Below are 26,279 nucleotides of genomic sequence, written 5' to 3'. Positions count from 1 at the left end.
GTAAACGCCGCGATTGCTGCTGTAAAAATCGCGGCGTTTTACAGTGCAAGCTAAGGGGATTGGATTCATGCGAATCCCTTGCCCACTTTGCGGAAAAAACCGCACGCTGTGATTTGCAAAGTCGTTGCGGCTTTGCAAATCGCAGTATGTCAATTATATCTACGCTGGCTGCTTTTCCGTAGATATAATGTTAAGGGAAAGTCCGCAAAGGAAAACTGTGAACTTTCTCTTAAAAGTGCTGCCTAAGGGTGCGTTCACACTACGGATACGCTGACTGATTCTGAACGTTAAAACACGTTCAGAATCAGCGCGTATAAAGCAGATCCCATTGATTTCAATGGGAGCCGGCATATGAGCACTCCCCGTTGAAATGAATGGGCTGCTTTTTTCACTACGAGCGCTCCCATTGAAGTGAATGGAAAGTGCTCGCGTGTACGGCTCACTCAGCTCATTCCGAGCTGTACACGTGAGCGCTTCCCATTCACTTCAATGGGAGCGTTCGTAGAGAAAAAAGCAGCCCATTCATTTCAATGGGGAGCGCTCGTATGCCGGCTCCCTTTGAAATGAATGGGATCTGCTTTATACGTGCTGATTCTGAACATGTTTTAACGTTCAGAATCAGTCAGCGTATCCGTAGTGTGAATGCACACTAAGAGTAAAGAAGTGCAGGCTCTCATAAAAAGAAGCTAACCAAAAAAAATGGAGGCGCTCACATACCTTATAAAATATATAATTCTATCTATGTACACGTTATTACGTAGAGAGATACAATATGGATAAGATTCTAAACACAGAACTTTATATTTGGAAAATTTTTTATTTTAAATGTATGTGTGTGCTATTAATGGGTCATTAAGTGTACCCATATAACTTTAGCAGTGTTTTGGATGATTTCTGGGTTTCTGTGGAAGCTCCTAGCATCTTCTGCATTTGTTTTCCTGGTGTAGCTTCCTGCTGCAATGCATTCTGATAATTGTAGGCTCTCATACTATCTCCCTCTCACTCCTCCTTCTGTCCCTTTCACTCTTCTCCCTCCGTCAGTCATATACCACAAACCATCACACAGAAGTGCCACCACCAGATGCTTCAGGACACATGTGCTTACTGCTATTTCCTGGGATGCACATGTACTTTTCATTAGAAGTAATGACAGTACAGCAGCCGCCAATTATTGGTAAATTTGTGCATCCCGTAGCACCGTATGGTAGCATCCCTATGGTGGAAACAATCTAATATCTCATAGCGGCTCATGTATGCAGTATTATGTCCCATAGTGGCCCCTCCACATGGTATTCTGTCCCATAGTGACCCCTCCACATAGTATAATAATACTATTTAACAATATTCCAATTTTTGACATTCGCTAGCTATTTTTATACTGTGGGGTCTCTTCAGACCCCAGAGGTTAAGCAAAGCTCCAGGGTAGGTGGTGATGCATTAAAAAATAATGTTAGGGGGCGTCCACACTACCGTCGGTGTCCGACAGGTAGTGTCCGCTGCTAATGTTCGTTCAAAATCTTGCGCGGACATTAGCAGCGGACACTAGCTGTGTCCGTGACATTTTGTATTGATTTAAATGGACATCGGGTGCGTTCTTTTACTGTCCATGGGTGTCCTTAACTGTCCGTTCCCAAAGATGTCCGACTTTTCAAGTGGACAGCAAAACCCGACATGTTGGGAACGGACAGTTAAGGACAGGCACTGATTGTAAAAGAACACACCCGATCTCCTTTTAAATCAATACAAAATGTCACGACACAGCTAGTGTCCGAGGCTAATGTCCGCACACGATTTTGAACGGACATTAGCAGCGGACACTAGCTGTCGGACACAGACGGTAGTGTGAACGCTCCCTTACTGACCTTGTTAGTGTTCTGGAGCCACTCTGTTGTCTTTGGCACTTCTGCCTGAAGTCAGCGACCGCTGATTGGGTCTCAGAGGTCACGTATGTGAAATGACGCTGATGTGACCCCTGCGGCCCTATCGGTGGTCTCTTACGTCGCCGAAGAGAACAGAGTGGTTCTGGAGCGGAGGGAAGGTGAGTAACATTATTTTTTATTTTTCGTTTGTCACCTCCCCTGGGGCTTCGCTATAAAAAAAAAAAAGTTAAAAGAAAGTTAAAATTATCCCCCCTTTCCCTAAATCACATATATCACAATAAATAAACATAAACACATTAGGCATCCCCAAGTCCGAAAATGCCCACATTTTTAAAATACAAAAACATTTGTCCTATATGGTAAATGGCATAGCAGGAGAAAAAATCTAAATGCCTGATTTGGCGTTCTTTTGCCAAATTACATCCCTAAAAAAATGGAATAACAAGTGATCAAAACATCATATATTCACCATATTGGTTTCAATAAAAACTATATATTGTCCTGCAAAAAAAGACATGTTGCGCGGCTCTGTACACTGAAATATAAAAAAGTTACAGGGGTCACAATATGGTGATTCAAAGACTTTTTTTTTTTTACAAAATATATAGAATTTTTGTTAAGTTATTAAAACATGAAAAAAAACTATATAAATTTGGTATCACTGTGATAGTACTGACCTGCAGAATAAAGCTAATAGGGTTCTCCCATCTCAGTCTTTCAGCCAGGCTGTATGCAGTGTCTGCTTCACACTTCCTGTATTTCTCCCCCCCCCCCCCCCCCCATTCCTGCTGATCGGGACAAACAACACTTCTGAAGGTCAGATAATATGCAGATTCTTGTACAGACTCGGTGTAATCTGTGTTTACATATAGAGATAACCGACTTGGCTTTATCAGCAAAGTGCAATTAGCTGAGGGAGTAAGTGACGTCACCTGGTCACTTCTATGATCTATGAGAGATACACCCTATACATGTTCAGCGCAGAATTTATAAATGTAGTAGGCTGATACACAGAAAATTGCAGGCTTTGCGTGGATGTGAAAAAAAAAAAAAAGCCTCGACAAGCTATGTCTTCTTGGTTTGAGCTTGCCTAAAGAGCATTAGGACGCCATCCTTCCAGGAGTAGCTGCTTTTTCACAGATGCAGATTACACAGTATTATGAATTATTTTGTTAAATAAGGCTGGCCTTACATGATAGCGCAATGTAAACTCGGCCTTCTGACTATTTAGGATCCGGGTAATCTCCACATAACTGCACAGTTAATGAATTGGTAGTTCACTGATAAGCAGGAGTGCAGCGTCTTTCTGGAAATAAATAGGAAGGTCTAATCCCTTAGGAGATATTTCCTTCCATTAGTTATTGAACGTGCTTGTACGGCTCCTGTGAGGCCTTTTATAATTGAGCAGTTACAAAACAATTGTGGAGTACAGTCAGATTATTGTCAGCTGCATGACAAGTCATACAAACATTGGAGTTTTTTAAATGGTGATTTAGAATAAGTTGTCCAGGATTAGCAATGTTTTTAGGTAGTTTTTTTTTTATCCAGTGATGCAGCAACGTACACATTTTTTTTTATTTATTCACTGACTTTTGTTTTCACCCTTTTAATCAAAATTTGGCAGTACAGAACATGAAAGATGCCATAATTGTGGTTGAAAATCTTATTTGCATTATGTTGTAGTAGTACCTGCAGATTTGTATTTTCTTTACTACTTCTTCACTATTCCGTAACCTCTCTTTTTACTAATAATCTTTTATTTTCTTCTCTCTTCATACCAGTATGTGTTGCTGACAACTCATCATCTTCATTCTGTGCATGACTTCATCACTGTTGCTTGACCTAAGAAGATAAACCATGTTAAGAGAAAGCAATAATAATTTCCGTTTCTCACCCAAAAAGTTAGAAAATGCCCTAGTAGAGGAATATAAGCGAGAACTTGAACTGGTCAAAAAGGAATTAGAAAGTGAAAAATTGAGAACACAAGAAGCCAGAAAAAAGTGCATGTCAGAGGTGAAACGATATAAGGAGGCTTCTGAAAGAGAAAAAAGGAAGATGGTAGATGATTTGAAGTCTAAGTTGGAGCAACAAAGAGCTCGTGAGCTCCAACAGCTAAAAGACTCCGTATTGCGAGAAAGAGAATTAGAAATAAAGCAGCTGATTAGATGTAAAGATGAGGAACTAAAAGAGCTTCAGACACTTCTGCAAAAAGAGAGGGATACAGCTGTGAGACAAGCGCGGGAGCTGCAGAAACAACTTATCGATGAATTGGTGAATAAAGGTTATACAGCAAAGACTAGTAACAGTAAAACATATGAACTTAACTTTCCACCTGCTAGCGAATGCCAGTGCAAACTTCAGGATGTTTTGTCTAAGATTCGCTGGGAATATGACGGTGAACAGGCTGCACGCATTCGGCACCTAAAAGTGGAACTGGACTTGGCAAGAAATCTGTTTATTAAATACATTCTGGACAGCAATAATAGTAGTTTATTAACCCTTTTAAAGGCAAAGTCAAAGCCTTCGGATTGTGGTGAAATAAAATTTGGACGTTATTCTTGTCGAGGTCAAATCATAATACCCCAGAGATATGCTGTCTGTAAAGGAAAAATTAATTAACAGGCCAAGATCGGCCTCCGCCATCTTTTAGCCTGGAGAATCATGAAGACACATGGTGGTCGTGTATCAAAATGGATTCTGGTTTAATGGTGGCTAGAACAAAGTATATATCACATGGCATAGACAGAACAGGATTGGCTAGTATAATTAGCATACATCCATTGGTGGAGAAGTTTGTAACAATAGCCCTGATGCATATCTATTGGATAAGAAACTGGAGAGAGGTCACACCCCCCTGAGGACTCTAAAATGGAGTCTTGTGAGCACATGGTCTGGTGACCGCATGATCACACAAAATGGCGGCCATCAGCACATGTCTCAAATACACATCCTAGATGTCTATCTCATGGTATTCTAAAGACAATAGACATCCTTGTTGGAGACAATTAACTTAATTACCCTTCTCTTGTCCCTTTATCTTAAAAAGGGTCTTTGGTCTTTGATCCTTTCCTAACAATGCCCGTGGTTCCTGCCGAACTGTCTCCATTTTAATTAGTTTCTTTGTAAGATAGCATCACCCAATACACAGAGCATAGTATTTACATAACCAGTCTGGCAAGATCCAAACTGCATCTCTCTGGGAGAGAGATGGACAGATAGAACCATCTCAGCCCCCACCTCTATACACAATTTTTCATAAGATATTATTGTTCCCCCACAATTCCCCCATTAAGACATTTATTATTTTTCATATCAGATGAGTACGTTCACTTAGTTCCCTAAATGCCAGCCCTGCTGGATTCCCCATCTGATATTTTTTTTTATAAATGTCTACCACTTATATCTATCTTTATCATAACATCTATTAAAACATATCAAAATTAACTTGAAAGAAAATACTATATACACAATATGCCCATGGCAATTTGTAGAATGTTTTGCCATATCCCCATTATCCTTTTAGGAAAGCAAAACAACAAAAAAAAAAACAAATAATGTCCATTTCTTCATTCCTGCCGTGATTCAGGAATCTTTGTATAATGGGAAGCAGGTATCCTCCAATTTGACGGAGGTGGCAGTTGTCATCAGCACTTTGGAGGGGCCGTCTTTCTGATATGTCTTTTCACTATCACCCAATCACCACCTGCAAGCTATGTGCTCCTGGAAAAAAATCAAAAGATCAAACAGGGTCTAGAATAGAAGAAAACGCCTGTTCATGTGTTATTTTCAGTCTTTGACATGAGCTCTGGACATAGCTGGCAGTACTTATCACACTTAAGTTGTGAAGTCTGGGGAAAATACAACCCTTAGTCTAAGCACCCTTCCATAAAGCACCTTGAGTGGTGACAGACCTGTCTTAGTATTAGGAGTGGTTCCTACTGAGTATAATGCTACAGACTCTGGCCTGGGCCTTCCTGTCTCTGCCATGGCCCTTTAGATTTTTAACTTTAGTGTGCACTTGAACCTTTTCTACTTTGCCTGAACTCTGCTCAATCCCCAATACATACATTATTTTTTTCATTATTTCACCTGTGACATGTGTCCCTCTATCAGACTCTCTCATCTCAGGTATCCCCAATCTACACACAAGCTCAGATATCAATTTCTTGGCAGTTACCTGCGTTGTTGCTCGGCTGATCCAACCTGAGAACAAAATACACACAGACCAACACATATTTGTATGTTCAGATTCAGGCAATTGTATGTAATGGATACAGGGGTTTTGGTGTGCATGCGGTGTGTCTTAACTACCTGTCCTGGATTGTGTAGAGCACATATGTGACATGCTTTTATGTGATTCCCTGCAGCCCTTCCAAACCCTGAGGCAAACTATAGTTTACCCACTAGTGACTCCATGGCATTTCAAGAGGCATGCACCTTACCGTGGGCCAAACCAGCCATTTGGGGGTACACTGATTTATCCCCCATTTTCACATTCCTTCACATTCTCTGGCACCAGCCTTTGTCCATTTCTCAATTTCCTCACCAGTCACCTTAGAGTACAGCCCCTTGGGGTCTGCTATTTTTCTCACCTGGTTGAGACCCTTCCATGGCGGTAGTGCCGCTGCTCAATCAGCCTTCTAATTTCCAATACTCTCAGGGTCTCTTCCCTTTGTGTGAGCTCTGACTTTCACAATTGCCAACTTCTTAGGGAGCAATGTGGCCTCCATCAACTGACTTACTAAGTTTCCTTTCTTAATTGGTTTGCCCTGTGCCATCAGGAAGTTCCTGGACCTCCATATTGGACCATAACCATGTGCAATGCCAAACGCATACCTGGAGTCAGTGTAAATGTTTGCTGTGCTATCAGGCTTCTATAAGGTCAGCCTCTTATACTGACATGTGTGGTGGAAGGGCTTCTTATACTATGGTGTCATGTATAATGACTACAGCATACCCTGTATTCAAATTTGCCTTTTTCTGTTAGGTACCTGGAACCGTCCACAAACATCTCATAGTCAGGATTCTCCAATGGGGCATCAGTGACATGACCGAAGCCGCCTCTTCTGAGAGGGAGTTTAAAAATATCTCATCTACTAATATCTCATCATCTACTCCCCCCTTTGAATCATGAACTCCTACTGGTATAAGAGTTGCAGGATTCAAAAGTCAAATAACGCTGAAATGAGATGTTTGAGGAGGATGTAGAGCAAATTCCATGTTACTCTATCTTGCCAAAGAAATATGACATCTGTCTATCTGTGTGAGGATTGCCTTACCACCGTTCTGATAGAGGAAAACACATCAGGTTCAGGTCTGTCTATCTGTAGCACAAAAAAATTAAAATTATCAACATATCACAATAATATTCACTTAATTTCCCATAAAACATTTGCCTAATCTTTTAATACTCTGCCTATTTCTGGCAGTGTCACATCCCCTATTACTTCTCTTGACTCTTTTTAGTTAAGGTGACAATAAGAGACACTTCTAATTAGATTTCCAGTGTCTCACTTTAAGCTATACAGGGCAATACAATACTCTATTTGCCCTTTAGCCGTTATACAATAGGACTTTTGAGACCTAATTAAGACACTAATTAAGACATGAGGGTACAGCCATTGTAAGTGGCTGGCTAAAACTTGCCAAACCTGTATTCAGACTTATTTATACAATCCTAAGTAAATTCAATTCTCTACAACTTCTAATTATTCCAGAATTACAACTAATTCATTAAATGCTCAAAATATATCAGCAGAAAAGGCAAAAACTTTAAGGGATCAATCTATCTCCCCCCTCCCCCGTCATAACAAGAATTTATACACAAAAACACATTACAGAGCAGATATTCGAGTGACTTCTAATCTACTTAGTCAGATGTCTATCACCTTGTAGCAAACAATGCCACAGAAATACCACTTTTGTTTTGCAAAACTACGATTTATCTTTACCTGCGTGTACATATTAAGATAGCTCACATGCATTGCCTACCCCTTTATGGTGCCTAATCCCATATCAGAAGGATCAATCTGAATAGAAATTACCAATAACATTTTACAAGTATTAGATAAAACTTTTTCACAAAATAATTCCCGATTGTTAACATTCATGGGTTTACAGTATAAACTCATAACCAATAAACACCTAGTTTAGAGTACCTAGTACATGTACATGGTATATCAAGTACATCTCATATTCACCAGAAGACATATATATATATTCAACGATGGAAAAGAACTCATATCTACTTGTCACCACCCTCTGTGGGACTATCAGCATTCAATTTCTTCATCTGCTCCCTGTGGAGTCTAAAAATGTAACAATATAAACATGAACAAACAGAGCATGTGCATATAGCAATACATGTAACACATATGGGCCCATTCATATACATACATGCAAACTTCACACTGGAGCTCCAGACACACACACATCCATTAAATCATAAAGAACTTGTCAAATTTTCATATTTTCCTACAAATAATCACAGAGTTAGTTATAATTCCTGCACAGCTGAATATTGAAGAAAAATAAACAAAACATGTGATTTAGATGCCTTCGTCTTCTCCTCAATGTGTATATCACTGGAAAATAAACATAATGATGATTATCTAAAATTTATGACATTAATCCAATTCTAAAGACATTAAATATGATTTAAACAGCCAATACTGATACCAACATTACATATTAATATTTCTGTGCAGTCTTCGAATATTTCCATGGCAGACCCCACTCATCTAGTTGCTACAGATGCTCAGAAACTCTTAAACTATATTTGAGGTTTTGCCTTAAGGGCCAACTGCCAGAATTTTAACATTTTTTTCTTTATGAGATTCCAATCAAAGTTTTTACCACTGTTACACAAGGTTTAAAAATCAAATACTGGCATTTCTAAAAACAGCTTACATTATACAGTTACAAATTATTAAACCATATATTCATAATTCTCCATACATTATACCAATGATGTTACATTGTATCACTCATAGCTGAAATCTTAGCTACCTGCCGTGTCTCCCCTCCCCCCTTCTGTTGAATTATAGCAAAACCTGTATCCTGTATACCTCTGGTGTGGAGATATACGAGTCACACTGGGGGGATGGGCCTGACCTTCATCATCACTCACATGGCACCAACAACACAATGCCATGTGCAGACCAGATTTAACCCTTTATCTGGACTGTGAGTGCTCACTATATATTCCCTTACACTAAGAAAGATATACAAACACTTAATACCTTATTTCTGTAACCATTCCTTACTTAATTTGTTATCCAACTATCCAATATCTTATCAGCAGTTTCTCACCTCCATTTCTAACTGCTCTTTCCTTAAACTATCTTTTGGGTTGATTTCCATACCGGCTGACTCTGCACTCCCCCCATTCTGTTTTTCAATCAGAGCTTATTCCTCTTTGTAACTTATGCTCCTGTATCTGTCCTGCATGATCTAATCTCCATTGGTTCCCAACATTTACTATCAAACAATCCTATCTTAGGAACCCCTGCTCTCTTAAGGATTTTTTTTATTTTTTCTTTTACTTGGGCGGCAACTTCTCTCTCTCATCTCTATTAGTTCATATGGGGTATATTTATTTGGGGGATCACAAAGATTACTCCCCAGAACCACACAGATTTATTTGGGGGATCACAAAGATTACTCCCCAGAACCACACAGATTTATTTGGGGGATCACACAGATTGCTCCCCAGAACCACACAGATTTATTTGGGGGATCACAAAGATTACTCCCCAGAACCACACAGATTTATTTGGGGGATCACACAGATTACTCCCCATTTTCACTGAACTAATCTCTGTCTTTTAACTAAGGATGGAGACTGCCTGTACCGCCTTATACACTTTATAACAGATGTATCAATCAAATCACAGCATGGACAGTATACAAAGAGTGAGATTTCCCATCCCCCTTTACAGACAATATATATTCTTTTAGGTTCTTTGCAAAAAGCTTGAGCTATCTATATAAGGAACATATGTGTTTACCTCACACTCGGACAGGAATACAAAAGTTCTTAGAAACACAGATCAAACTGGTAAGATTAAAGTTCTTACCTTGCAGCGCTGACTTTGTTGGATCTGTATTTCCAAGCACTCCTGTAATCTGGTCGTCCGGGGGATCAGCAAACCGTCTCCTCATCTCTCAAGCCGCACGTTTGGGCGCCAATTTCTGTCGAGGTCAAATCATAATACCCCAGAGATATGCTGTCTGTAAAGGAAAAATTAATTAACAGGCCAAGATCGGCCTCCGCCATCTTTTAGCCTGGAGAATCATGAAGACACATGGTGGTCGTGTATCAAAATGGATTCTGGTTTAATGGTGGCTAGAACAAAGTATATATCACATGGCATAGACAGAACAGGATTGGCTAGTATAATTAGCATACATCCATTGGTGGAGAAGTTTGTAACAATAGCCCTGATGCATATCTATTGGATAAGAAACTGGAGAGAGGTCACACCCCCCTGAGGACTCTAAAATGGAGTCTTGTGAGCACATGGTCTGGTGACCGCATGATCACACAAAATGGCGGCCATCAGCACATGTCTCAAATACACATCCTAGATGTCTATCTCATGGTATTCTAAAGACAATAGACATCCTTGTTGGAGACAATTAACTTAATTACCCTTCTCTTGTCCCTTTATCTTAAAAAGGGTCTTTGGTCTTTGATCCTTTCCTAACAATGCCCGTGGTTCCTGCCGAACTGTCTCCATTTTAATTAGTTTCTTTGTAAGATAGCATCACCCAATACACAGAGCATAGTATTTACATAACCAGTCTGGCAAGATCCAAACTGCATCTCTCTGGGAGAGAGATGGACAGATAGAACCATCTCAGCCCCCACCTCTATACACAATTTTTCATAAGATATTATTGTTCCCCCACATTCTCTTGGTAGCCGTACCACCAGGCCATGGTCATTAGAAGAACCATCACCAAGACACCAAAATATTACATCTAGGCCACATTCTCATGAGGGTGCACTGACAAGGGCAAGATCACTTGAATATATTCCCCCACATGACTCCTTACACAACTCGAATGAAAAGTTATGGAAATTTGTGGAGGAGGAAATAATCAAAGCACAGAATTCGGTAGATTGCATTGAGAATCACACATCTGACATAATCACATGTTTAGATGCGAAAACTGATCTTTTACCATGGCACTTTTTGGAAAATGAAGTGCATGAGATTTCTGGAAATACTACTAGGGAATCGTGTCATGGTCTATGTACAATGACCAGCGGTAACAACTGTACAACATCAGAAGAAACTTTTAATTCCAACCAAAGCCACGATGTACAAAATGTTGATAGTTGGCAGATTTCGCGGGTAAGAGGTTTCTAATCAATCATATAGATATGGTAATGGGAGTTGAGTAAAAAAATAAAATAATAATATTCACTAAAGTGGTCAATGTAGGTTGTGATTACATGTTTTGTTGGTACAGATGTTTCCTTCCTTAACTTTCTTCTTGGTTGTGATGTCCAGACATGCGTGTCATAAGATCAGCTTGAAACAACATAATTTTTGTCATGAGATGTCCATCCTTTGCATTTGTGCGGACACCCAGTGGTTTTCCTGTTGGCACAGCCTGTCAGTCATCTGTTCTCAGTAACCTGTTGGACTAGCATAGAGTATGGAGCCAGAAGGAGATGACTCTATACATTATAATAGCCAAGCTTCACTATTGCTGCTCAACTCTCATTTATAAACCTCAAGTTCATAAAGGAATAGTACAGGTGAATATAAGCAAACCTTGTAATAGGTCTTAAAGAACGGTTTCCCTCACAAATCGGGTTGCTCACCTTCTCCTTTCCTTTACTCTGTTATCTGTAATAATGTATTGGTCTTCAGTCTCACACACAGAAGACTATTGCCTCATTCTTTGAAGTAGTAGAGTCTATGGCCCTGATCAGATATCAGAAAATGAAGAGGATTTTGAGGCAGGAGTTCTGCTCGGATTCTTCTTCATTTTCTGCAAGTCAGGCTGGTGGAGTTTAAAAGAATGATTGAACCCATCATAGTCAAAGGGGTCCACTGGACACTGTTGGTGTCCTCAATTTTAGCGGTCTGTGTGTCTGCTCTGGTCCTTTGACGGACCAGCACAATAGACATTGGGGTGAATATGGCGTAAACAATGTGAAAACTCAATTGTCTCTAAATTGGGAGATGGTGACCCTACTTTCCCTGGATTACATTTCTTGGCTGTTTTAGCAATATGTCAATCCCTGTTCCCTTTAACATCAAAACTTGCATGTCCACGATATTCTGGTCAGGATCATAAAATGTGTAGCCACAGGTAAGTGTTTCTCTTTGTCCTTTATTGTATATTAGTGAGCCTTCATCCTTATTTTGAGTTTGTCCTGTTTCTCTTACATATAGTACCCCACCTGGACATTTGGTGCACAGAATCAAGTACACAACATTGAATATAGAACATGTAAATGTGCCAGGAATAGTCCTGCTGAGTGCTGGGTATCTGTATCTTGTCTGTGGTCTTAAAATTGCAGGGTGAGGTTTATTTTGGTGTGTTCGATGGCAAAAAATTCTTGATCACAATGGGACGAATTTGTCATTTCCTTTATGCAAGAAAACTATGTGGAGCTTTGATATTGAGGTGCACATTTTTTCCCTTTTGTTGAACCAAATATGCACTTCAAGCCCCAATCAGCACCTTAGCCTTTCAAACAATTATATTCTTTGTTTTCTACATTCAGATGATTTGGATATCTTCAATGTGGCAGTAGTAGGCCATGGGTTTGATGGAGTTGAAGAATATAAGGATTCAACATTACTGGTGGGATAGGATGGCACCACTTAGGAGAAATTCTTTGGTAGATATTTTCTGTAATAATTTGGTGGGATCTTGGAGATGGTGTGTCTTACTGGTGGTTTAAGGGCATCCTGAGGGCGTGTAGGAGTCATAATGAGATCAAAGGCCAGAATGGATTGGAGGCACATATCCAAGATGGCACCTCAGCAGCAGCAGAGTGAAAAAGGGAGGTAGGCATGGAGCTGCATCGTATATTTGCTTGGGCTTCGCGCTCTCTGAAATTCCTGCAGTAGAGACAGCTGCCTCCACACCCAACAATATAGGGAAAATAGAAGGGGGGCTCTTGCTTTGAAACGCTCTCTTGCAAAGAAAACTTGGGTGAGGAGGAGACAGCACCTGAGCAGCAAGCAGTCAAGCCTCACTGTCATGTATGTTTTATGGCTATTAGCCAATGTAATAGTCTGTAACATCGCTGACTTGTCAGATTGGTGCCATAAATGAAGAGGTTTCCATAATTAGGGCTGATCTTTGGAGAGTTGCAGAAAACAGTTCCAGCTATAGAAAGAGTGACCTGCTCTAACCACATTGAGATTGATGTGCAGAGTCAATTGCAGGCAGCGGCTGCAGTGGCTAAAAGAGAAGATCTAAAGCTAAGTTCACAGGTGAATTACGTGTGGCGTCATTTGGTCCGGAAAAAAAACGCTTCCTAATTAGGAAGCGGTTTTTGGACCTTGATGTGTTTTTTGGAGTGTTTTTTGGTAAAAACCGCTTCAGAAAACGCCAGGTGGTTTTCCCCTCCTGGACAATGAATGGGCTGTAAAAAAATTGTATTGCGGTTTTAGCCAAAAATCGTGCCAAAAACCGCGTTGCGTTTTTCTGCCAAAAAACGTGACGCTGTTTTGTCTCCCATTCACTTCTATTGACCTCCTGAGGCGGAATCCACCTGAAAAAAGGTCATGTCGATACTTTTTTCCGCTAGCAGCAACATGCCACTGGCGGAAAAAAGCCATCATCTGTCCAAGGGCCTTTTGAAAATGAAAATCTAATCTGGTTGGTATAGACAACCACAACACGGTATCTTCCATTGTAGGATTATGTAGTAAAGTGCACAACACGCTACTGGTGGATAAAAATATGAGGGGGAACAAAACCCAAAAAACAGCAAATCCTGGGGACTCTGCCAGATGAAGGCCAATTTTCCATTTGTGTGTTATAGGCAATATTATGGCCAGAAATTCTGTTGTGTGATGATAGATAGATAGATAGATAGATAGATAGATAGATAGATAGATAGATAGATATTACAATATGTAATTGTCTGATGAGTGAGTGAGTGCTGCAATCTTCTGATAATGCTGTATATGAGTGAAGCTAAGAATATACTATCCTGTGGTAATGGATGATGACACTTAGTACTGCAATCCTCTGGTAATGGTGCATGTCAATGAGCCTATGAAGAAAGAAGGACCTGGGAGCTTCTATTGGACGATATTGGTGATGTGATAAAGATGTGTGGAAGCCAGTCATGCTATGTTTGCTTTTGTGAACATGGCAAGAATGGTAGTAAGCGCCTGATTTATCTGTGCCAAATTTGTGCACTTGGCCTAGTCATTTGGACATACATAAAGAACATCAAGCAGAAATTCATTTTTCGATCTATCCATCTATCTGCGATCTAACTGAATGTGCAGAACTCCATGTGATTGCTGCCACAACAACCCCTTTCTGAAGAATGGAAGAGTTTGTCCCTGAAATTCTAGCAGCAAAATGTGTGAATCCATTCAAACTGACAGGCAAGTTATTAGGGTCTGCCTTAAAGGTGTTTTCTGGGAAAGGGGGCCTTTGAACCCAGGGGGGGCCTTTGAACCCAGACCGTGTGCAGCTCATCTATTCCTGGCTTCATCTGGTTCCAGAACCAATACTGGAGTCGGAGCCATAAGCAGAACACTCCATCATGTTCTAGCGTAAATTCTGGCTGTTAGAGAGTTCTTAATTTTTAGTAGGTTAGAGAAAGAAGATGTAAGAGAAACCCCCCCTGAAGTTAAGGCTTTCTTTTCAAATTCCAAGCTGTCAATAATGAAGATACTGAAGTGAGAATGAAAGATGGGGCACGGCAGAGAAGGTCTGGGGTTTCCGGGAGTATCCAAGAGTGAAATGGATAGAATCCTTAGTCATGAGGACCACTGATGTCTGTGATGGTGATCAGGGCATTTCACACTCTCCACTAAACTCTCTACATTGTCTGTTTTACTGTAAGGATTAAAAAAAAAGAAAAAAAAAAAGTTAAATACAGGTATATAGGTGCTGGCTGGTGCAGCACCTACGGCAGCTCTCTACTCCCAGGGACAGGACATTACTGATAAGAGGAGAGTCTTCACTTTCCTGTCCTCTGTGGAGGGTTCTTTCTCTCTCCCTCTCGAGGACAGTTTCTCACGTTTCTATCCATGGACTCCGAATAATAACTCCTACATGTTATATGAGCTGATGTAATAAAAATGTTTCTCACTAGGATATTCGTTTTCATAATGTTAGCAGTCACTTTGCTGATGTAAATTCTCATCCTACTGGTGTAAGTGCAGCTCAAAAGAAGGCTATACTGCATGTCTCCAGATGGTAAAAATCCAATTTATTGTGACAACTGCATTTTCTTTGATCTAATTCTTGCAGGTGTGTTGCCTGGAGATATATTTTATCTAAAACCAATAGTGTCTGTGCCCGTGTATAGGATTCCCTATTCAGATTACGCCTATCCTTCACATATGATTTTGCCACATATAGCTTTGTGCTGAGCACCCCCTGCAGGATGATCTTATAGCAACTAAGTAATGTACATACAGTAGATTTTGGTGTTTTTTGTTTTGGTTTTTTTTTTGCTAAACTGACTGAGTTTTGTTTACTGCAAGAAGTAGCATATCACTATGTAGAAAACCGTATCTGACACCTGTCCAGTGTCTTCACTACCATTACCTTGAAGGAATTAAGCATAGAACGTAAATGTCAATGTGCACCCATTAATTCCATGGTGTGTCCTGTAATGCAGCAGTGGGGCTCTCAGCATTAACCATATAGGACTACTATTGCCTATTAGAAATAAGTAGAGAATTGTCAAAAATGGATCACTGCAAATGATTGGATTGGAAAGGAGGTCAGAGAAATATGGTCAACTTGTCTGTGACTTTGTTAGCCTGACAAAGTAGCCTGCTAATGTACTTGCAACCAAAAATCAAGGTTTGCATTTTGTGTTATGTGGATGTTCAACAAGGCCACATATCAAGCATCACTTGTAGGGTTGTAATATAAGATTGCAGTCTCCATGATACACTAATCTGTAGCCCTAGGTGCGTTGCAAAATTGCATATGGATGCACTGTACTGAAAGGGCCACAGCAGGCTCTACCTGCTCAGGAGGCTGAAGGCCTTTGGAGTCCAGGGGCCACTTCTTAGGGACTTTTTCAACTCTGTAGTGGCATCAGTTATCTTCTTCAGAGTGGCCTGCTGGGGGAGTAGCATATCAACCAATAATAGGAATAGACTTGACAACCTGATCAGAAGGGCCAGCTCTGTCTTGGGGAGCCCCCTGGACCCAGTGCAGGTGGTGGGTGACAGAAGGATGCAGTCCGTGGTGAGATCCATGTGGTAGGATAAGTTCCACCCCATGTATGAGACCATGATAGGACTGGGCAGTACACTCAATGACCGACTACTTCACTTTAAAGGGGTATTTCCACGTCGCATACTCACCAGTCTTCATTGCTGTAAATTCTTCTTTCTTCCTGCTTTGTTGCGTCATTGGTGGGCGGGGTTACATATGCAAAGCCAGCGGCGAGATGACGTCACTTCTATGCCGCTGGCTTGCGTGCGCGCTCATAGATGGTGAGACCAGTCAGTTCTTCAGCCTTCACAATGCCAATACTGACCCGGCATCCGCTGTAATAGAGAGGCAGATGCCGGGGAGGGTTAGGCGAAGGTGCCTGCGACATCGCTACGCTCCTGCCCTGCATGAAGCCAGCAGGAGCGATGCTGCTATTCCGGAGGGGGGGGGGCTACTGTTGAATATTTAATACTGTTTGGGGAGGGGGGGCTACTGAGCATATAAATCTATGTGGGGGAGGCCTGCTGTGGAGCATATAACACTGTCTGGGGGCCACTTCGGGGCAGATTGTACTGTGTGGGATCACAGTATGTCACAAAGTATCTGTTTTATAGCAGATGTTAGCAGTCGTGAGGTGCGGGCATGTACCGGTTGAATACGTAGCCTATGCTTCTTTCCAGGTCCCAAGGAATGTATGTGCCAAATGTGAACTAACATTCAAACACACAAGCTTTCACATCCTACTAATATTATAAATGTGAAAGTTTGTGTGTTTGGATGTTTGTTCCGCTTTCACGCCTAGCCTGGCGAAGGGATTTGGCTGAAATTTGGCACACATGTACCTGGGGTATCGTATTGAAACATAGGCTACATGCTGTGGCTGTAAACACCCGGAATTCACAGCTGCGCCCGCTAATTTGCCGTTCTGAATTCGCTGAAGGACCTGAGACGACGTCATCCCAGGCCCTTCAGCCGTTCGCACGGTTGGCTGCCGCTTCATTGTGGGCGGAGCTATCGGCCACCCAGCATCCACAACAGCATGGCGTCTCGGAGAACTGCACAGTGTTCCGAACAAGCAGCTATACTGTGGGTCAGCCAGCAGTGCATCGGCCGCCCCGTGACCACATTGATCTGCCGCGGCCGGCCAGGGGGTTGCCTGCTACGCTGTCTTCGGTGCCTGTTCAGCATACAGCTGACTGCTCTGCAACTGATTCCTTCTTGCTCCCCATGTCTGCTCTCTGCCACAGTGTCGTGGCCCAAGGTGTGGTGCATGCGCAGTGTCATTCGGCAGCGGCATCGGGGATGTCACAGCAAGGGAGTTAGGGGACTTTAGGCAGTGGGAGGGCGGGTTACTGAAGTGGGGGTTTGTAGGAGGTGCGGGGATTAACGGTCCGGTGGGGGCCATGGCGGGGGGGGGCCTTTGTAGCTAGAGGCAGGGGGCCCCCAGGAGGAAGAGGGTGACAGGGGCACCGCGAAAGTGTCCGGGCAGGGGATGGGGCCGTGGGCCATGGCATCGTGGGTCAGGGTGGGGCCCAGGGCCATAAAAAGCATAGGGGGCCCCGCCACGGCAGGAAGGCCCAAGAGCGCAGGGTACCAGGGTGGCCGGGAGTAGAGAGGGGCCGCCGTTAGGTGCGGGGGGTGGCCTTGAAACATATGTGGCCGAGGCGCACAAGAGTAGGCGTGGCAGCGCATGCTTTACTATCACCGGCTCACCGCCAACGCTAACCTGCGGACAAAGTCGCGGGCAGATGCTAGTTTATAATATTAGTAGGATTACTAAGTCGCATGCCATTGCACCTAACCTGTGATTTGGCTGAGGGATTTATTCAGCCACATTGCATCTGTAAAATAGTTTCAGCGAGCTAGTTGTACAAATGTATTGGTAGTATGATTTGGCTTAGACTTGCTATCATGCTGCATATTGCTATATAGCTGTTTTTTCCTTGCAGGGGGTTGGAGTACCCCTCTGTCACTGCAGCATGCTCTAATGTGCTGCTAAAACCCGATTTGGCCATGCTGAGTGTATAGCGGTGGTCACAGTGGTTTCAGGTCTACATATTGTCATTTGTATCTCTGCAATTGTGTGTAGACTTGTAGTTGAAGGTTTGGCACTGGATTTATACTTTTTAGTCCTATATTTGTGTGTGTTGTGTGCATTGAGATATTACTAGCACCATGTATGTCCTTTCCAGCTGTTCCAGGCATATATACATGTAATATCTTAATACCTAGTAATGACAGGTGTCATGTTCACGGCTCTATGCAGCAGGGCTCGTATGCGTCATTGTCCTATGTGTTCTGCATGGAGGAGATAATGGACCGTCGGATGTTCATGTCAGAATGATTTTATCCTGAACGTCCGCTCCCTTGTTTTACCTTTATTATGCAGTGAAAGCTTCCTTCTTGACAGCGCCTGCTGCATGGGCTACATGCTGTGCTGCTGGCCTTCTTTGTTTTGCTGTGCAGCTTTTATTGAACTCTACGTGGAGAAGATCTTTTCCTTAAGACATTGTTTACTGTCGTTCTCTTCTGGGGACAAAGCTTGTTCGGGTTCATGTAAGAGGCGTCTGTATAGCAGCACCCTAACCTTTCATCATTAGGCAGCAAACACTCCATTCCAGCTCAGTTTCCATGGCAACCATCTGTCTTCCTCTCCATTGGTCGCCCAGTGCTTGCTATACAGATCTGCTAGCTTTAACTCCTCTATTAATATTGATGACTTCAAAAGCTAGCAGAGGTAGAATGCAGCTAACTTTAACCAGAGCACCCTCCATCTAACACGGATTATTCCTGCCCATCACACGGCCCTAAATACAAGGCACCGCTTCCAAATGGAGACTGGATTGTATGCTATATGACCACGTTGCTGTAAGCATGAGGACTGCCAGTGACTGAAATACGTCCTGCGGAGGAGCCCTGCGTTTTTACATGATTCTGCCAGGCCGTCGGTGACTCACAAGCCGTCGTCTAGCTTATGAATATGCAATGGTTACCTACTATGACAAAATCTGGACTCTCCTCATTCAAGACCTCTTTACCTAAGGGTTCATTTTTTCATCTTTCCTTCTATTTTCCCAAATGGTTATTCGTCGATGAAATTCCAACTGCATGATGCTCTGTATGAGTAGTGATGGGCAGCACAGCATCATGCAGAGAACCAGTGAGGGTACAGAAGAGGCATGGGTTTTAGAAGCCGTAGCAAGGTGCCGTTTCATGCACAGCCCATTATTGGCTGGAGCTATCCAAAGTCAGGAGTGTGACGCCACTGCTGCTAAGGAATTGACTGACCGCGTGGTTCCCCTATTAATGTTCCCATCTTGTGAGGTATCATCTGACAGTAAGCATCTTGAAGTACAGGTGCAAATCGGCGCTCCACCAATGGAGCTGATGGATGTGGACCTGAAAGCAGCAATGCTTCCCACTAAAGACTCGCCGGCGGAGCTTACTGTCACCTCTGATGTCCAGAACTGTGTTAGCTTGGTTAACAAGCATATAGAAATGATTTCTGCTGATTCTACAAGCATGGATGTTTCCGTCACCAAACTGTCTAGGACTAAGCTTCAGGGTATTAAATGTGTTTCCGTGCCAACAGATAAGCAGGAAATGCCCGTCTGCCCCCTGGAAAATGGGATTAGGCCTAGTAGCACTGATTCTCTCATAAATCCAGTAAACACTGTGAGTGAGAATGGAGAAAAATGTAACAGTCCTTGCACGGTAAGAGGCTAGACGTGATCATTGTCCTGTCCTGAGTGTCGTATGTAACTTGGTGCACTAGATACTGTAAGTGTGTCATTTCTCCCTGACACGAGGTCTGTGCCGGTTAATCTTGTGTTAGAACCATGGACAGCTCAAACTTTGCTGCTGGACAACATTATGTGCTTGCTATTTTCAGTGCTTACGCTGTTGTCCTTTTTTTTTTCTTCCCGAAGGACATGTCTGAGATTTCCCTGGTACAGTATGTGTTGTGTGTACATCTCACCTATGTGAGTCTTCATTACCATGCGTGTTATCATAAATGCACATGTATCTGTAGTTTACATGTCACCTATTAATATCTTCTTCTTTGCGGCTATTCATTTTAATGACCCTGTTCTTCTTTTTATCTTAAAACATAATGTTTAGAAGGATTTTGATCTTGGGTGCTGTAATCTGTTATTGTAAGTCATTTTGTTATTGGATGGTTTACAAAATTGTTTTGTAGCAGTTTTTATATCATTTACTCAACTCTGCTGGACGTTTTCCATAATTTTATAATCTTATTTTACTTCCCAAAGTTTGATATTATTATTATTATTATTATTATTATTATTATTATGTTTAGTCAGCAGCAGCTGTAACCTTCACTTCCTATTTGGGTTTAGGCCCAGACTACATGTCTGTTCTTCAGTATATGAAGCCTGCGGTATACACAAGATTCATTTTGCAACTTTAATATTTTTTTTTGTTCTTACAGTCAATGTAAAGGTTCATGCCACATAGCGGTCATTGCATGATTATACATTATAACCATGTGAATACTAGCAGGATACAGCTACTGCTACATGTGTATGTACCCTTAGCCTCTGTTGACTTCTTGTTCGTACCTGTGACAATTGGGGGTAGTTTAGTATCAAAGGTAGTGGTTTCTTGGACTTAACAGAGGTGTTGGTGGCGCTGGGTGCCAAATAAACAGCAAGGCAGGTAATGGCAATCCAAAGTAAGCAGCTTTATTCATCTCATAACAGGAACAAAAAATAACAAACAACCTAGCCCACACACAGGTCAATACCTGACTTCTTGAACCCTGACTAATCTACTGAGGGCAAGATATTCTACTGAGGCTTCTTGTGAGCAGCCTGGCTCACACTGAGCTTAACCAAGTCCCTTTTGGATTCCAGTTCTCTTGGGACAGACCTCCTGTCTGTCTCTAACTGGTCCAAGATCCACCTGCTCCTGCAGGTCACCAACAGCACTCTCTCTATGGAGTTGGGCTCCTTCTGGAATTCAGTCTTCTTGGGACAGACCTCCTGTCTGTCTCCAACTGGTCCACAGTACACCTGCTCCTGCAGTTCACCAGCAGCACTCCCCTGCTGTGTGCACTCCCTCTGGAGTTGAGCCCCTTTTTCTGGTATGGGTGTGGTCAAGGTCCTTTTTAACCCTGTTTTTGGTTGCTCTACAGCGCCCTCTAGATTCACACTCTCAATACTTTATGTTGGAGTTATACATTAGGATTATTTCACAATATGTCCTTTCGATAGCATGCTCTGCCATAATGTATGTGGTCCATGTTTTTTTTATGTAAAATACTGTATAGATATACTACCCAAACCGAGATCAAAGATCACCACCATTGTGTGAATGTGTTTTTTTGCTGTGCTTATTGTTTTTTCACCTTTAAAGGGTGCTAGCTAGCTAGCTTATGAGGAGTTGAGACTTTTCCTAAATACATTGCTTTCAGCAAAACTGCTTTGTTTGGCTGTTTATCTTAATTTATTCACTTCATTGTTTACACTGTGTTTCCATAACCACATGGGGATGACAAGTGAGGTAGCTCCCTGCTCTCAGATGGGGAGGGGGAGCTGAGTGCACGGTAACGAGCTTGTATTTATGAGCTGTTTATCTCTCCGCCAAGGACAAGTGATGCAGTTCCCTGCTCTTAAGAGGGGAGGGGGAGCTGAGTTCTGGTGCAGCTTGTATTTTTGAGCTGTTTATCTCCTGCTCTTCCAGTTATCAGTCGGTTAATTGAATCTTGCTGATAAGGCCTGAGAGAGGGAGTCCGTTACCCCTATATGTAAGCACAGACCTAAAACTGAGTTTACTGCAAGCTCACTCTTGTTCCTGTAGCATGTAAATTTGGAATTCTCATCAAATCCAGCTCTGCTAAATAAGCTTCATACTGTGCATCTTCTAGTGATACTGTGCTAATTTATGTACAACCATCTCTCATTACTGACTGTAAACATGTACTGCTATGAAGAGAGATAGCAGAGCTGGCTTTACCTGGGAGACAGTAAGTGAAACCCCGCCCACCAATGTACCGAGAATACCAGGAAGTGCACAGAGCACACAGCATGCAGATTGGTGAACAAGCCAGTTGGGAATACCCCTTTAAGCTCTCTTGGTACATAATGCACATTTTCTCATAAGGAAAACTTTGAATTCAGCGCACTGTCAGCTTTCCAGCAGTATATAACACTGCATATGCCCGATCTGATGAAAGGTCCTCTTTAATATGTGGTAGTCTATGGGGACCCTGACTATTGTTGAAAATGGCTCACCCACCAGTATAATGAATGGGAGATACATATACAGCTGAAAGCACTGCCTTCTCAATTATAGCCTATAATATAGATTGATCATGTGTGCAGCCACCTCCATGCTGTAAGTCTAGGACATTAAATGTGATTTACTATGCTGCCACCATAGTGTGCTATGTTTAAGGAACTTGACACTTGGGAAGTTGTACTTTATGCAGCTGGGGTTTATTGTTGCAAACCTGTCTACTGTATATCAGTCCTCACTGTCCCTCCATGCATATTTAGATGGTACATGAACTTTTCAGCAAAAATTTAAATATCAAAAGTATCTTGCTGGGCAGGCTGCTGTCTGCCTGTATAAGCCTTCATACATGGTGCCGATCAGTTTCTGTTGTTAATAGCCCCTTTATAGCTGCAGCGCACTTTATATTTTAGTCAGAGGCAGGAGGTGTACAGTATAGAGTAGTCTAGCCCCTGTCCATTATTACTTCTACAGGTTTCTTTACATGTAATTCTGCCAGGAGTAAGTGTAAAATATCAAACAAAGGGTGAGTTCACACTGAGTATACGCCAGCTTATTCTGAACGTAAAACACGTTCAGAATCAGCGCGTATAAAGCAGTTCCCATTCATTTCTATGGGAGCCGGCATACTAGCGCTCCCCATAGAAATGAATGGGCTGCTTTTTTCACTACGAGCACTCCCATTGAAGTGGGCAGATATTGGTGCCGAAACTAACGGCACCAATATCTCCAGTCCTGGGACACCTTACAGGAAAGCCAACAGTGCGCTGAATTCAGCACACTGTCATCTTTCTAGCAGTATATAAAACTGCACATGCAGGGAGACATGAAAGGTCCTCCTTTAAAGGTATTGTCCAGTTTTAGGCCAGTATTAGAAAAATAAAATGTTCTACAATTGTCCAATATACTTTCTGTATCAATTCCTTGTGCTTTCTAGATCTCTGCTTGTTTCATTCACTCTACTTACTTCTAGTGGATAAAAAATTGGTCCCTGGTCATGTGATATACAGTATCAATACCTATGATATATGGTCTCTGGTCATGTGATGAGCACACAGGTGCACAGCTCATTACCAGACCGGCAGATGTGATTACTGTGCTGTGACTATAACCATGACTATTCACCTGTGTGTCCATCTCATGACCAGGGACTGTGTTTCATCCACTATAAGTAAACAGAACAAAGGACTACAAGCAGAGATCAAGAAAACCATAACAAATTGATACAGAAAGAAAAATTGGAAAATATTGGAAAATTGTAGAAATTTTAATTATACATTGAACAATAACCTTTGTATCTCTATATTGGTCTGAAAGTGGACAACCCCTTTAAGCAGCCGTGCAGATAAACCATTTACACAGTAACTGTGACTTCAAAGACTTCCTGTGCGCTGTCTCTTCCAAGACCTGCAACCGCCATAGCTCCATTACATTTTCTGCCTAAAAAAAGTCAGCATGACAATAGGTTTACACTACATCTGTGCTCTCTGTCTTCTGGGTCCATCAGAAGACCTGAACGTTGGAGAGCTTGGACCACTAAAATAACAGGTACACTGAAATACCAGCGGACCTCCGGGTATCTGCCATTTCAAAATTGTCCTAACACGCTCAGCTGGGCTATTCCTTAGTACTACTAACCCACTCAGCTGGGCTATTACACTAAGGAATAGCCGAGCTGAGCGTATTAGTAGTACTAAGGAATAGTCAAGCTGAGTGTGTAGGAGATGTAGGAGAGCTGGCAGATATGCAGCAGACTAACACGCTCAGCTTGTCTATTCCTTAGTACTACTAACACGCTCAGCTGGGCTATTACACTAAGGAATAGCCGAGCTGAGCGTGTTAGTAGTACTAAGGAATAGCCAAGCTGAGCTAGTCGTGTTAGTACAGGAGGAGTAGCTGGAGGGATGGTAGGGTGTAGTGCAGAGCTCTTTCATCTGTCCGGAGTAGCCGGGCTAACCGCAAGGCCAGCTCTGCTATATCTCGCTATAGAAATGCATTGACCAGCATTGATTGGCCAGTCTACGGGATTCGGCCAATCAGCGCTGGTTCTGCTTAAGGAGGCGGAGTCTAAAATCGGACCAGAATGGAAACTGCTGTCGACCGATTTTAGACTCCGCCTCCTCAGGCAGAACCAGCGTTGATTGGCTGAATCCCGTAGACTGGCCAATCAACGCTGGTCAATGCATTTCTATGCGAAAAAGTCAGCTCCGGCATATCGCAAGCTGACAGGGGATCCCAACATAATAAAGGTACTTCATCCCCCCAGACATGCTTCCCCTGCTGTCCCAGTTGCTTTCCAGGGTGTTGGCATCATTTCCTGGGGTGTGATAGTGGATTTGGTGACCCTCCTGGGTCTAATGGTGGGATCCCCTGTAGCGAAGCATTTTCTCCCATAGACTATAATGGAGTTCGAGTTTCGATCGAATAGTCGAATATTGAGCGCCTATTCGAAACGAATATCGAATCTCAAACATTTTACTGTTCGCTCATCTCTAGTATCCACCATTATTTTCCAGTGCGATCTTAGCCCTCTTGGGAATGGAGTTTCCACTGGAATCCTCTTCCACCCCTCCATGATGACCTCACATGTTAGAGACCTTGCGCTCTTCCACCTTCCATTTGAGGGTGTCCCAGAGATGCACAATAGGGTTTAGGTCTGTAGACTTGCTTGGCCAGTCCAGGACCTTTATTCTGTTTCTTTGGCAAGGCAGTGGTTGTCTTGGAGATGTGTTTGGGGCTCTTATCATGTTGGAATATTGCCCTGTAGCCTAGTTTCTGAAGGGAGGGGATCATGCTTTGCTTTAGTATGTCACAGTACATGTTGGCATTCATGGTTCTCTCAATGAACTTGTAGCTTCCTACAGCCGACAGTACTCCTGCAGCCCCAAACAATGATCCTGACCTGGATGCCGCCATACATGATCGACACAGTCTGATCCAAATAAGTTTTGGTGATTGAATCCCTTTAAACGTGCTGTGTTTGTCAGTGTGCTGCAGCTCAGTTTGTTGGAAATATTCTTATAGCCCAGGCTATCTTTATTTAGAGCAACAGTTCTTTGCTATTAAGTGCCATGTTGAACTTCCAAAGACCAGTATGAAACCGTGTGAGAGCGATAACACCAAATTTAACACATCTGCTCCCCATTCACACCAGAGACCATGTAAGGGCCCCTTCACACGGAGTATATGCTGGCTGATTCGGAACGTGTAAACGTTCCAAATCAGCGGCGTTTAAAACAGATTCCATTGCTTTCTATGTGAGCCGGCATATGTGCACTCCCCATAGAAATGAATGGGAAAAAGCAGCCCATTCATTTCTATGGGGAGCGCACATATGCTGGCTCCCATAGAGAGCAATGGGATCTGTTTTAAACGCCGCTGATTCGGAACGTTTACACGTTCAGAATCAGCCAGCGTATCCTCCGTGTGAAGGGGCCCTAACACTGACAAGTTATGTGAGAAAATCTCAGCGTTTTTGTTGCAGATTTTGCTGCAAAATCTTTTGTGCCAGCATTAAGAATGGCTGCAAAAGGAATGGGAAATATATGGGAAGTGCTTATACTTCTACCTCCTGCCCAATCCACTCCTGTCATTGGCTCAAAAAAACTGCAGCACAATCTGCAACAAAAACCGCTGAGATTTCGTCATGTGCTTCATCAGTGTTACAAATTCTCAGGTGTAAATGGAGCAGATATATTAAATTTGGGTTTATTACTCTCACACAAAATCTGGAACATAAATATC

At 42.4% G+C, this 26,279-nt stretch overlaps 1 protein-coding gene across 5 annotated transcripts in view; it reads left to right on the top strand.

Moving 5' to 3' along the window:
• Window positions 1-19,020: 19,020 nt before the first annotated feature.
• TSPOAP1 (TSPO associated protein 1) overlaps window positions 19,021-26,279 on the top strand; it is a 114,454-nt gene continuing 107,195 nt past the window's right edge. For all 5 annotated transcript variants that reach the window (XM_075263879.1, XM_075263883.1, XM_075263880.1 and 2 more), the window contains exon 1: window positions 19,021-19,991. In XM_075263879.1, the coding sequence (XP_075119980.1) occupies window positions 19,386-19,991 (606 nt within the window). In that variant the 5' untranslated portion in view covers window positions 19,021-19,385. The remainder of the gene's footprint in view (window positions 19,992-26,279) is intronic.

Source organism: Leptodactylus fuscus, chromosome 2, assembly GCF_031893055.1.
Source record: "Leptodactylus fuscus isolate aLepFus1 chromosome 2, aLepFus1.hap2, whole genome shotgun sequence".
Classification (NCBI taxonomy): domain Eukaryota; kingdom Metazoa; phylum Chordata; class Amphibia; order Anura; family Leptodactylidae; genus Leptodactylus; species Leptodactylus fuscus.
This window is presented reverse-complemented; position numbering and strand designations above follow the sequence as displayed.